The sequence below is a fragment of the Elgaria multicarinata genome, chromosome 2 (genome assembly GCF_023053635.1).
Source record: "Elgaria multicarinata webbii isolate HBS135686 ecotype San Diego chromosome 2, rElgMul1.1.pri, whole genome shotgun sequence".
Taxonomy (NCBI): domain Eukaryota; kingdom Metazoa; phylum Chordata; class Lepidosauria; order Squamata; family Anguidae; genus Elgaria; species Elgaria multicarinata.
In genome coordinates this window covers 43,830,725-43,844,921 of record NC_086172.1, presented here as the reverse complement: position 1 = coordinate 43,844,921, position 14,197 = coordinate 43,830,725, and the positions used below count along the sequence as shown (strand labels likewise).

General features: G+C 42.1%; 1 protein-coding gene across 1 annotated transcript; it reads right to left on the bottom strand.

Annotated features, from left to right (window-relative positions):
* Positions 1–3,774: 3,774 nt before the first annotated feature.
* CFAP210 (cilia and flagella associated protein 210) lies at positions 3,775–14,008 on the bottom strand. Its single transcript, XM_063118611.1, has 9 exons — positions 13,942–14,008; positions 13,622–13,839; positions 11,058–11,231; positions 10,780–10,973; positions 8,582–8,738; positions 7,584–7,723; positions 6,043–6,235; positions 5,595–5,759; positions 3,775–4,179 (listed from the first exon to the last, which is right to left on the bottom strand). Exons 1-9 carry the CDS (start codon positions 14,006–14,008, stop codon positions 3,853–3,855), a joined length of 1,635 nt encoding a protein of 544 aa, XP_062974681.1. The 3' UTR covers positions 3,775–3,852.
* Positions 14,009–14,197: the final 189 nt, after the last annotated feature.

Sequence of the window (14,197 nt, the reverse complement as noted above, 5' to 3'; positions counted from 1 at the left end):
ATATGGTGAAGATTTTTGTCAATGAGAACTCATATAATAAACTAGTTAAAAGTTTCTAATGTGTCGCACATAGATGTTTTTGTTGCTGTAATTGCTGGTATGGCCTAATATGACCACCATTACTAAAGACAAAACCAAGGGGAAAATGACATTTGAGTGGCATCTATGCACACATATATTTTTGTTACCTTGCAACTTGGTAGCTGTCTGTATAAATAGACTCATTACTCTTTATTATGGCAGGCTGACAATCAGTTGAGGAAGTTGACATGAAATCTGTAACTTGAACTTGTATGTGGGCAAAGAAGTGTGGAGGGGTATATTTGCACATATAATCTAATGGACCTCTCATCCATTACTACAATTTATTTATTACATTTTTATTTATTTATTACAATGGCGCTTGAATTGTTTTCCCATGGCGTCTTTCCACAGTTCACCTATAAAGCTTGGAAGTTTGATAGCTACTCAGTAATTGACTTTCAAGCTGTGGGCAAAAAATAGGTGTAAAGGAACTGTATGAAACACACTCTAAGTTTGGACAGCAAACTCCATCTTGCAAATCAGAGTCTGAGAAGGTAGTTGAATACAGAGTACTGATGAATAAGTCTGACACTGAATCGTATGGGCAGGATCCAGACAAACTTAGTCGCACTTAAGCCCCATTGAATTCAATGTGAAAAGTCAGTCACAATTTGTGTTCGATGGGAATTAAGTACAACTAGCTTAGTCTGGATCAACCCCATATCTCTACATCTCTTAAGGTGCTTTCAGATGAGGCTTTTGCCATCCCTCATTCATGAAATTTTATGGGGGATCTGGATAGCATCTTCAGCTTGTTACCCTCCTGTGTTTTCCCACCATTTCTTGAGCCTTTACTTCACTCAGCACTGTTAAGAAAAGATTAGCTGCACATCTTTTGATTGGTTGTGCTAGAATCAACACCTGACTGCGTCACTGTCAACTTCCAAAGGCCCAGGCCATCCCCAATCTTGTGCTACCCTAGGATCTCTCAGTTTTCCGCTATTAGTATCTCTCTATGTGGTGTATTACATTCACAACCTTCTCATCAGGCAGGCATGTTACTATAGTTAACACATCCATCAGAAGCCTATTTTATGTTCCTCATTGAATCTCCCACTACCAAAAGCCTTCTACTACTAGAGGCAAACTCTCTGCAGGAGGAGAAGATCACTTCATCACTTGAGAAATGGATCTATTCTTACCGTCCACAGAATGATGTCCTGCTTCAAGAGCCCTTACCTTGTGACATGTCAGCCTGGGTGCAGGATGCTCCATGGCATCACTGAAAATCTCACCTACTGCCTCAATTTCTCCAAATCAGCTACCTTGCCTTCAAGGAAACAAACATTCCTAAGAGCCGGGACTTCATTGGCACTGCACAGATCTACAGGCAGTCATACATTTTTATTTATGAATTATTATCCCGCCTTTTGCCTAAGGCTGGGTCTCAAAGCGGCTTTACAAAATTAAAACATATACAGTTAAAACCTATAAATAGAAATATACAAAAGTTAAAAATATAAATACGTTTCAATATTAAAACATTTAAAATACATAACAATTTTAAAAGTCCTAGGCATGGATGGAGGTCCAGACTATTCACCAAAGGCCTGCTGGAACAAAGTCTTTGCCTGCCTCTGAAAGCACATCAAGGAGGGAGCCAGTCTAGCTTCCCTGGGGAGTTCCAGAGCACTGGAGCAGCCACCAAGAAGGTCCTCTCCCGTGTTCCCACCAGGCACACCTGTGATGGTGGTGGGACTGAGAGAAGGGCTTCCCCTGAAGATCTCAAAGCACAGGCAGCTCATAAAGGAAAATACGGTCTTTCAAATAACTGAACTTCAGCATTTCAGAAAAAGCCCTGATGTGGCCCTTGGGCCCAAAATTGCTCCAACGGGAAAAACAACAAATAGCAGCAATGACTTTGCTTTTTGACAGAACTGGATGAAATTTGACCACACAGTTGCCCCTTCTGAGAGAGGTGCCAGAGTTTTTATACAAGGGGAGTCTTCAAAGTTCGGGGCAGGGGGTTCAGAAATGGATTTACTTACCCTGGTGTTTTCAGTGGGCAATTTATTTGACAATGGCATACATCACAGAGGGGCCTGTAGATTTAAAAAAAATCCTGCAATATTTCAGAAGGGTAAGTGCTGGGTCTAGGGAGTTATGAATGAAAAAAGTTTAGTTTCCCCCCTCTGCTAAACAGACACCAGTCATAGAAATGTCAGCTGTGGACAACCTGCAGCTCTCCATATATTATTGGGCACAAAATGCAACCAGCCACAGCCAGCACGGCAAATGGACAGACATCTTGGGAGTCTAACAACATACAGAAGGCCACAGGTTGTCCACCCTTGCTTTAAGTGCTTGATCCGTGATGGAATGGCTGGGTTACACTTTTATTGAGAAAATATATGAACTTGTATATATTTATACAACATATAGAGATATTGTTCTGTACAGCAGCATGAACGTTGATGGCGCTATATAAATATTAATAATAATAATTGTACACTCTAGAGCTCGTGTACACTATACAGTGCAGGGGGAGCCTTTAAAATTTGGGATGTTTTAAAAAGGAATTCCCTTGCCCCTATTGTGGGCAATTTGTCAGGGGGAAATGCTACCCCCTCCCACCCTGGATCACTCTGATCCTGGCCGATATTTGTATTTCAGGGTAAAATTAATATGCCTTTTTGTTCAGGCAAATGAGGTTAACTGCGCTCAGTTGAAATCGGTGTCAATGTCCTTTTCAGGTTAGATCTCTTCCATAACACTAAAAGGCCCTGAAATTGATTGTTTTGAGCCATTTTGGCCTAAACGTAACAAAAAATATATATTACAAGTAAAGTGTTTCTGTAAATCATTCTTTATTAAATTGCAAGGTATTGCACACTTAAGAGAAACCATTCCTTTCCTATCTTCAAAGAGGCATCTATATTGAGGATTTAGTTATATTTAAGTTGGTTTTAATTATTAGTTAAAAGCCAGATGATTAACCAAGAAGACATGATCAATATACTATTCTGAAGGTATATTGTCCACTTAGTGATACTAAGGGTGGACCTAGATGTTTCCCAACCTTTCCACTCGATGTAGGAAATTAGCCATTGTTCATTTCCATTTATTCTTTTAGGCTACCGCACAAAGCAAAGAGGGGTATTTGTAAGGGGTGGGGGGAAGCACAGCAGGAGGAAAAGATGTTCAAAGCTTCCTCTACCTGCTGCTTTCCTCTGCAGCCCCAACTGCTTCACCCTCCAGATCAGGCTTCTTAGCCAAGTGCGGAGAGTAGTGGGAGATGGAAAAGATAAGTACCTCCCTTCCCACCTACAACGTTTTCCTTGCATGTGGTTTGGATGACATAGGCAAGTACATGATTGGGAATCCCATGTGTAGGACTAAATGGCTAGTTATTATTTCCAGCCTAAAAGCTTAAATGGAAAATGAACAGTGAGTTGTTTTCTTCAAGATTACTTTTGACAGATTACAGGTAACTTTTTCTGAGCGTTCATACAAGAGGCAGAAACATAGGTAATAAAACAGCAGGAATTCTATATTGACCTGTAAACTGAACTTCAATACAATCTGATTCCTACTTTTCAAACCTACTAAGTAAAAACAAAGCTTTCACACTGCTTGGAAATACTACACAACATTTAAAACGATTGGTTTTCCAAGTGTTAGGCAAATGTGTTTAGATAAATATCTAAATTTAGTTTTTAGATACACATTTTATTATAATATAAACCTGCTGGTTTTCTTCTATATTTTTCACAATCTGGATTATTTCAAAATGCATCACGCTTCCATTTGAACATAAAAATACTTTTTTTACCATGTAAAACCTAGTCGTGCTTTAGTGTGATTGTATTCATGTTCATTTAATAGTTTCATTTCTTGAGCTGTGTCACCTATATATGGTAACTTAGTAGCATGCTTGTCACACGACTGATGCCTTTCTGTATGAACAGGTGCAGTACCTTCATTTATTACTTTGAAAAGGGGATAAAGATTCTGAGTTGTCTTGGATTCCTCATCAATTACTTTCTTTGCATACTTCTGGAATTCTTGCTCCTTGCACAGAGCAATGAGATCTTTTTGTCTAACATATTCCATGTCCTCTTGTTTCTCATGCCCTTGTCTTGCTGTTTTTTCAGCCTGCGTTGGGGGGGAAAAACCCTTAAGTATATAAATAAAGCTAAAATATATTTGCATGGACACTGTAAACTTGTGGAAATCTTGTTTTTTTCCTCACAATCCAAACCCAATGAACTAATACAGTATTAGCAAGAATAAACAATAAACTCACATAGCAAAAACACAGTTTTCTAAGGAGGTCAATAATTAAATGTGCCTTTACTTTAATGGTTTTCACATTGGAGTTATAGGATGGTACTGAGCAATGGTCGTGTGCTAACTCCAGTGGAATGAAAGATAAGTTCTCTTCAGGTGTTCAGAATTTCTACCCATGAAAGGCAAATTGGGATTTGTGTTTTGCCCTTCTCCCACTTCATCCCCATGTTGACAGAGAAGGCCTGAAGAGAAGCTTTAAACTGTGTTCACCTCAACACAGTTAATAGTTCTCCACAAATTCAAGAATGCTGATTGTGCAGAGTTCCTGATCCTGTAGAGCAGCCTTCCTCAACCTGGGGCACTCCAGATGTGTTGGACTGCATCTCCCAGAATGCCCCAGCCTGGCTGGGGCATTCTGGGAGTTGTAGTCCAACACATCTGGAGCGTCCCAGGTTGAGGAAGGCTGCTGTAGAGGATTCTAACCACATTCAGCCAAATGTGGTTACAGTTCCTCTTCAGAGCATACCCGTCAACATGGGGAGGACGAGGGCAGTGGGAGTGTGACCAGAGCATGCGCCCCCCACCTGCTTTCCATGGGCAAGTATTTCAAATGCCTGAAGAGGACTAAAGTTAATGACAATAGGGTTACTAAACTGCTACTTCTCATCTGGCATTTTCAAACAAGTAGGGTACAAAACCAAACTCTCCCACACTTCCGGTTTAGCTTGATGGTTTGTTAATTGCAGTATGAAAAAATTGAATCACCAAGGCCGGACCAAAGTTGAATTATTTGCTAATCTGTGCTAATATGACTGCAGGTTATTGCCAATTCTAACGATGTCCATACCTTGTAATATAATAATATATCCTTCAATCTTCTTTCTAAGCACACTGCTAGCTGGAAAACCTACAGTATTACCCAGATGGGTCAAATACTTAAGGTCTCTCCCCCAAAATCTCAAAATTAAAACTAACAAACAACTTTGAAAAGACCCTTTTGCTCATGGTATTCAGAATCCCAGCCTCTTCCACTACATCCCACAGATTATGATCCTGGTTCTGTACACCACACAGACAATGTTTTCTGATGGGATGTTAAATTTTGTTCTCTAGTGTATTTGTCATATCTCATTCTGGAGATAAAGGAAGCCTGTACCCGAGATGATATCCAGATGCAGAGGGTGGAGTTTCCTCTCACAGACTGTCCGGCACTGAACAGATAATGCACAGATTATATTCCTTTTAGAATACTTTGTAAAGTTCCTAATGCCCATACTTACTATTTGCACGACATGGGTTTCTTGCTGTTTTAAGTTTGCACAATGATTTCTATGTTTCTTGTCTTTCTCCAGTTCTTGATAGATCCGGTCAGCTTCTATTAGTCCACGAAGCATCTCTTGAGCTTCCAGTTTCTCCTGTCTCTCTTTCTCTTCTTTTATTTTCATCTAGAAAAATGTAATTTAATTTATATCCCTTGGTAGTGAAACCTAAAATCTGATGACTCTGTAATGGGCTACTAATTTACTCCAGGGTAAGATATATGCTATTTTGACCTCCTAAATACTTTTATTTGAGAGCAGATCCCACTAATTTAAATGAAACTTGATTCCATGCAAGTTGCTCAGGATCACAAAGTCATTGCTTTGTAAAAGAAGTCTATTTTCAAAGACTGACTGGTAAGAAATGATAAAACAGCAGAAGGTACAGCAGTGCAGGGATTTTTCTTACCACACCAATTCTGTGTTCTTTGATGGATTCCAAATCAGCTTTGTTCTTTTCTTCTTTTTCCTTGAGTTCCTTTTCAAGCTCCTCTTCTGTCTCTGCAATTTCTCTAGCAATACGCTCATCATCATCATCAAGCTTCTTTTTCATCATTGCAAAGAGGCGGTTAGTAATCCCATCTCTCCGCTCCTCCATTAATCTGTAACAGTTCAATAATCAGTGCAGTGATTCTCTAATTAGCCCAAGGTATGTCATGACTAAAGGTCTGAGGTCTGCCTTGATTAAATCACCATATTGGATACAACCACCACTCTATGCCAGTCAGAGGAGGGAACCCCCATTCACTGAACCCTAAACTGATTTAGATATTTATTTACAAATAGACGTTACCATACACTTTTCATTATAAAAGAAGGACTGAGGGGACAGGAGCAGGCAGAAGTAACATCGGGGCCTGCTCCTGCTGGACTCTTCCCCCCCCCCCCCACAGGGCAAACTGCCATCTTGGCCCTGTGGGGAAGAAGAAGGACCGAGGGGACAGGAGCAGGCAGAAGTAACATCGGGGCCTGCTCCTGCTGGACTCTCTCTCTCTCTCTCTCTCTCTCTCTCCTCCCTCCCTCCCTCCTTGACTCCTTTTCCTTGTGTGTCATGTCTTTATTAGATTGTAAGCCTGAGGGCAGGGACTGTCTTTTTTGCTAAGTGTAAGCCGCTCCGAGAGCCTTTTTTGGCTGAGGAGCGGGGTATAAGTATGATAAATAAATAAATAAATAAAAATAATAATAATCTCAAAGCAGGGTACAAAACCAATTAAAACAACAACAGTAAAATCATACAAACCTAGATGGATAAAACAGTAAAACCAGAGATAACAAAAACACAAATAAATAGCAGCTTACAAGACGCAGCAACACAGATTCAAAAGCCTGGGTCAACAAATAGGTTTCTGGTTGGCGCCAAGAGCACCGACTATATATAAAGGGGTGTGGGTGTGTTCCACAGTCAGGGCGCCTTTATTGAGAACGCCATGTCTTGGATTACCGCATATAGAATCCCAGGCAAATATGGGACCATCAAGAGGACATCTTCACTAGATCTTAATGTCTGGGCCAGTATGTAAGGGAGAAGACACTCCATCAAGTATCCAAGTCCTTAGCCGTGTTTATGAGCAATGACATCATCCTGAGTGGGGAGAGGAGGGATGGGTACACTCGAGGTTTTTTTACACAACCTGCAGTACAGATGTCTGATGTTGGGGGGAATCCATTAAGTATTGTCATTGCCCAGAAACCATGATCAGTCCCTGAGCAATTTGGCATAAGAATGTGTGAATAAGAATGAAGTGTATCTCCAGTTTTAATCCAAAAATAAAGCTGTTATCTGCATGGTGAATGGGAGGGAGGCATCCCTTAAAGCAGGGTTGGGCAATGCTGTGACCATCATATTGCAATGTGTAAGAGGTGTCTCCACTGGAAGAAGTCATAATACTAGAAAACTTCATCCTTGATTTCGATCACATATTTAAAATGTATCACTCATGATTTGCCTACCTGCGCATTTCCTCTTCCTTTGTTTTTCTCAGCTTAGCCATAGCTTGCTTTGCTTTAAGATGTGCTCGGATTTTATCATCCTCTTCCTCTTGTTTTTGCTTTTCTATAGCTTTAAGAGTTAGATGGTCAGCAACGTGTGCCTTTAAAAGAACAGAACAGAAAATACATTTTGCTTTCCAAAATTAGCATGTATACCTCCTCTCCCGGTGACCCCTCCCTGCCACACTGCTCAGCTGATCAGAAAACACCTGACCAGGGACTCTGGATGGAGCTGCTCCACCAGAAAGCGCTGCTTCCAAGCACTCTGGCCCTTTCTGAAGGACAGACTTCAGGGAAAGGGGGATTTGGGAGGCTATATGAGGAGGGCCTAGTGGCCAATGAGCTGCAGGTTCCCCAGCACTGATCTAAGGCTTCAGTGCATTTGTACAGAGTAGGTCAAAGCTATGGAAAGTAATAATCTATAATACTCTGGAGTAATAAGAATCATCTCAATCTCTGTGTGTGGTTCACAGATGCTGAATAAGCACATCTCTAACACACACGTGTGTGTGTGTGTGGAAGCAGCCTTTGTGACTCCCATCCCTCACACCAAAAGCCCCCTGCAGGCTCTTGCCTAATGCATCTGAAATCAACTTCCTCACCATTCGTTATCTTTTGAATCATAGACTAGTAGAGTTGGAAGGGGCCTATAAGGCCATAGAGTCCAACCCCCTGCTCAATGCAGGAATCCACCTTAAAGCATCCCTGGCAGATGGCTGTCCAGCTGCCTCTCGAAGGCCTCTAGTGTGGGAGAGCCCATAACCTCCCTAGGTAACTGGTTCCATTGTCGTACTGCTCTAACAGTCAGGAAGTTTCTCCTGATGTCCAGCATCTCTTAATATTTTGACTGATTTGCTCAAATTCAGCACCTCTAAAAGTGTCTCTAACATGATAAGGATCAAAAAGCATTTTTAGATCCTAACTTTCAAAGATTTGGATTCGGGCTCTCTGCCACATACCCGATGCGCCTGCATACGCTTATGTTTTTCTTCCTCTTCCTCTTTCTCTTTTTCCAGTGTTTCCTGTTGATATAACCTGGCCAATGCCTGAATCTCTTTCCTTTCTTTTACGTCTTCTAGCCTGCTCAGTTTTGCTAAATGTTCATGCTCTTTTATCCTAAAACATACACAAAGGAAAGCCACGTGGTAAATTAGCAGGCTATTACAAATGCCTGAAGTTTCTCTACAACTAATGGAACTTTTGAACTAAAGATGGGGAGCAGAGCGGAATTCATACAGCCAAGACAGTGTTGAAGAAGACCAATGTTGCTTTGCAGCATACGACAGTGGAATTTATGTATTTAGTTTACAGATGCATTCTCCGCCTTTCATCAAATTTTCTCCAAGGCGGCTTACAACCCATGAAGACATTTTTAAAAATGTATCCAGTGCCCTTGTCCCACTAGCTAATAGCAGATGCCAATGTGCCCCCTACTACCCTCACTTCTGCAGCCCCAGAGCAGGTCTGTTAGAGCAGTCTTCTATCTAGCGGGGAGAAGGAACAAAACTCCCTACAGCTGCTCATTTGGAATGTGGCCTGATGAAATCTATCACCTTATCGCTTTTGCATTTATTTATTATTACATTTATATCCCACCTTTTTCCTGCAAGGAACCCAAGGCGGCGTACATAATCCTCCTCTCCATTTGATCCTCACAACAACCACCCTGTGAGGTAGGTAGGTTGGGCTGAGAGTCTGTGACTGGCCCAAATCACCCAGTGGGTTTCCATGGCCGAATGGGGACTAGAACCTGGATCTCCAGACTCCCAGTCCGACACCTTAGCCGCTACACCACACTAGCACCACATTTATTAGTCTCTTACATGAAGTAAGTAGTTGCTTAAACCAAGTGGAATGACATTAGTGGGCAAATGGGATTTCTTTCCCACCCACCTGCTTAAGCAGGTCAATTTCTATATTGGTGACTTACGGGTGAAATGTGCTTGTCCAACAAATCCTACCTTTATTTTTATGCATTTAAAAACGTTTCTTTTAACACATATTTAATGTGGTGTGCAAATTAAAATACTACAAAAATTGGCAACGATAAAACAAAATAAAACCCCAAACAATTCATAAGAATTGCACAGTCCAATCTGGGGGCAGTGTATGCTGGCAGTATTCGTGGCCAGGAAATGGCTGTTGAAATAAATACATCCTTAGGACACAGCAAAACCGTGTCATTGGCACATTCTTATATCCAAGGGGAGGCTATTCCTAAGAGTAGGTGCTCTCACTGTGGAAGCTCTTGTCCAGGTGGTTGCCAGGTACATAATGGATGGCTGTGAAGAGGGATCCATTTGATGATCTTAATGGGCAGTCCAGACAATATGAGAGAAGGCACTCCTTCAGGTTAACTGGACCCAAGTTATTTAAGGCTTTGTGAACTAGCCAGCTAACAGACCCAGCTTTGCACAGTTTGGAATAGCCCTTAGTTTGACAGAGTGGGCTCTATCAAGAAAACGTACACAACTATCAGAGTTGAACACATTGTGCCCCCCATCTGAAGTCATGCACATTGGCAACCCGAGGCACGGTCCCTACCATGGTGCAGCCCTAAGGGCTGGTTCTGTTTATTGGGGGGTGGGGGTGGGCTGCTCCATAGCAGAGGGGAGAGTGCAGCTGTATAATTTTGCCCCTCTGACAACTGCGCTGTCTGGAAAGCTCTGCACAGGTTAGGGAAGTTTGCCACCTAGTGACTGAAGGTGATATTGCATTACCATCAAACACAGACACATTAAAATTAAAGTGTTTTTAAAAACAAAATAACCCTGAGGTGCACACCTCTAGGATTCCTATAGTTTGCATGCCAAGTTTCAGGTATCTAAATTTCACAGTCTTGGTGCTATGCTGCTGGCAGAAAAGTAGATGCACATCCTCTTTTACAATAACGACAAAAACTTAAATTTGGCTCAGCGGCATATTGGCAACCAGAGCAACTTTCAATGGAGGGTCACATGTTCACAGCAAGCAACTCCAGTGAGCAGCGTAGCCACTGCGTTCTGCACTAGTTGCAACTTCCAGGCCAGACCCTATGGCAGCCCCTGCACAGAGCACATTGCAATAATCCAATCTCGCAGTTATTAATGCATAGGTCACTATGGCCAAGAGTGGATTTAAGTGGACTTTAAAAAAGTGCTATCCTGATTATATTTACTGCTCCAGTTGATCCTTGCTAAGCTGCAGTCTCTTCATATGCCTTTCTTTAGCTTTTTCCTCTTCTATTAGTATAGCTTTTTGACGTTCACGTTCTAATGCTTCATCCTTGCAGCGATACAGATTTTGGTTTTTCTTTTTAAATTCAATCTGAGCATCTCTTTCCTTTAAGACTTCGGTAAGCAAAAGGGCTCTCTGAAAAACAAAATTTGACTTTAAATAGGCTTCCAAGCTTGAACATGCTTGAACAAACTTAAAATGTGGGGAAAAAAACATTACATGGAATCCTTTCACTCTCTCATTTTGATAATACAGTTGGGTCGTGGCTTGTTCTATGGTCTCTTTTCGCTTCTGTGCTTGGTACTTTGCTTCCTCTAGGTCAACCTTTCTTTTTTCTTCCTCTTCTTTCTCTTGCCGTACTTTTTTGGCTTTCAGTTTTCTCTGTGACATACCCTGCAATGCAAAGAAACCCCATTGCTGTTAGAGATACTGGGCCCGTTCAGAAGACACCTTAAACCATGGCTTTAATCACGCTGGTTAAGCCAGAAAGCCAGGCTGTGTTCAGAAGACACTTTAAACCACAGCTTTAACTACGATGAATAAGGCTTTTTGCTTTAATCACCATGGTTAAAGCCATGGTTTAAGGTGTCTTCTGAACTGGGCCACTGTTAGAAGCAACATGGATCAAAACTGGCACATTTAAATAGTCATGGAAATAATCTTTATATGTTTTTTTAAAAAAACAGGATCAACTTCGCTTTGCACTCCATTGAAGTGCTGTTATCTTAAGGGTGAATAATACCAGAGTGACTTGGATTCTCCACTGATAGATTTGATGGACATTTTGTCATCAATTCCGATGATAAACTCCGCTTCTCTTATATGCCTCTCTTTTCATGCCATTCTTTACACCTTAAATAGTCTCCACGCTAGTGAATTACACTGACGCAACAAAAGGCTATTTATGTTTACTTAGAGGTAAGTACCAATGAATTCAATGGGGTTTACTCCCAAAACATACACACAGGATTGCAGCCTGTGACAAAGTACATACACTTACCTCAGAGCAATCCCACTAAACTCAATGAGGTTTACTTCTAAGTAGACATGTATAGGTTGCACTGAGAGTCACTTATCACAAACTAGGAGGAACAGGAAGTCAACAAATCAGAAGATATGTCACTGATAGAGATGTGAAGGCCCAGAAAAAAATGGAAAAATTTGGAAAGAAACCATCCCACCCACCCCCTTTTTTCTGAGGACGTTTTTTGGATTCCCCCACCCCCTCAAAATTGGGGAAAATTGGATTTCCCCCCAAAAAAATTAGGGGGGAAATTAACAGCTTTAGATTATGAAATATTTTCTTTTAGAATTTAAGATAAAGTATTTATATATTTTTACCCAGACTGCTTTCCCAAAATGATTTCTAAAAACTATGTAATAAGAACAGTTTTGTAGAAAAATTAGAGATGTAAAATGCTTGGAGGTGACAGACTTGACCTTGGGGAAGCTAGGGGTGGCGACAGCCGACAGAAAGCTCTGGCGTGGGCTGGTCCATGAAGTCACGAAGAGTCGGAAACGACTGAACGAATAAACAACAAATTAAGCCATAGGGGGAAATGTTTTAAAATGTTGGCAAGCTTTTTTCTTTTTAAATAAAAATTAGGGACTTGCACTCTTGTAAGGGTACCAAGCATAACTCTCTAGTCAATGTCCTCTGCTTCCCCCTCCTAGCAAACACACTGCTTCATGTTACAGTGAAGGAAGAACTGCTTGCGAAGTGCCTTCCCTCTAGCTGCTTTTAGCTTCCTGCACCCTTCCCACTGTCACGACGCCCGTTGCTAGTTGCCAAATGGACATATGGGTTACAGAGCAGTGAGTGGGATTGCTATAAACGTATGCAAATCTCATGGAAAAGGAATCGGGTGGAAAACGGCACAAATTTCAAGGGAGAGCAGTCAAATGGAAGAGAAAGTTGTGCAAATCTCATGGCAGAGCAGGAAAACAGAGGCTAAAATTGCGCAAAGTTCAAAGCAGAGCTTGAAAACAGAGGTGGTGATTTATGCAAATTTCCTAGCATCTGTCATTTGCTCCTGTGCACTTGTACAGGACCAAAAGAAGAAGTTGCAACTATGCTCAGGACACTCTCTGGTGTCCTTTCTTCACTGTTTTTGAGGAACAGGAAGAGGGGAAGGGACTGAGAAGCGGTATGGGAGGATGGTGGCGGCAGTAGCCATATTGCGAGGAGAGGCAGGGTGGCTCTCTACATTAGTCATGATTAACGAAGGTCATATTTATTTCAAGGGATCTAAACTAGGTATTACTAGGTCTGGATCCAGTCCATTGTGCATAGAAATGAATAAGCCACTTTTTATTTCAAGGTGCAGGTGCATATAAATGACAGCTCTTTATTCAGTTTGCTGAGCTGTGTTTCAAACTTTCCTGTGAATAAAGAACTACAAACACAAGCAGCACAAAATTTCAGGCCTCATCTCTGGTAACAATTGTAGATTCCCGCAATTGAAACTCTCTTCACTGACCAAATTTTTGTTCTACTCAACAGTAAGGGGAAAGATCTAAATACATTATGATGTTTGATAAAGAATCCATGGACACACTGGGCCCATTCAGAAGACACCTGGCTTTAACTATGGTGGTTAAGCCAGAAAGCCAGGCTGTGTTCAGAAGACACTTTAAACCATGGTTTTATTAACCACAGCGAAGCCATGGTTTAAGGTGTCTTTTGAACGCAGCCCAGTTTTTGTGGCTTAACCACCATGGTTAAAGCCATGGTTTAAGGTGTCTTCTGAATGGGGCCACTGAAATGCACACATTTCTCTTACTGCAATGGTGTTGCTCCAATTATTCACGAGGGCTTGAGACTGCAAGTGCAGCTCTTTCCGTTCTTTCCTTTCGGCGCGAATCCGCGCTGCTTCTCTAGCCGGGGCAGTGAGGCTGTCTTGAATCCTTTGCCATTCTGCTTTGGGCAGTATAGTGATTTGGCGAAGATCTACTCCCACCGGAAGAAATATTCCCTCCATAACTTCATCTTCATCATTGGCTACGTAAGAAAAAAAAAAGGGTTATTTAATTCTATTTATCGCTTCCTGGCTAGAAAACCATGACTTTTACCACCCAACCGCAGCCCCGGTGGCCCACTCACGCGTGGACTCCCGGCTCTGCCCTTTGCGCCTCCCGAATCGCACCACCGGCCGGACCTTGGTCCCCATGGCAGGAGCAGGGACAGAGGGAGAGGGAGGGAGAAGGAGCCTCGCGGCGACCTCCGCTCCCCGCACGCGGCGGTTCGGGGCGACGCACGGTAGCGTTCGGCGGTTGCTATGCAACCGAGCAACCGCGGCGCGGGAGGAGGAAGTCACGCGACGCTCTGCTGCCCGGGCGGCGCGAGAGTAGGATGGGAG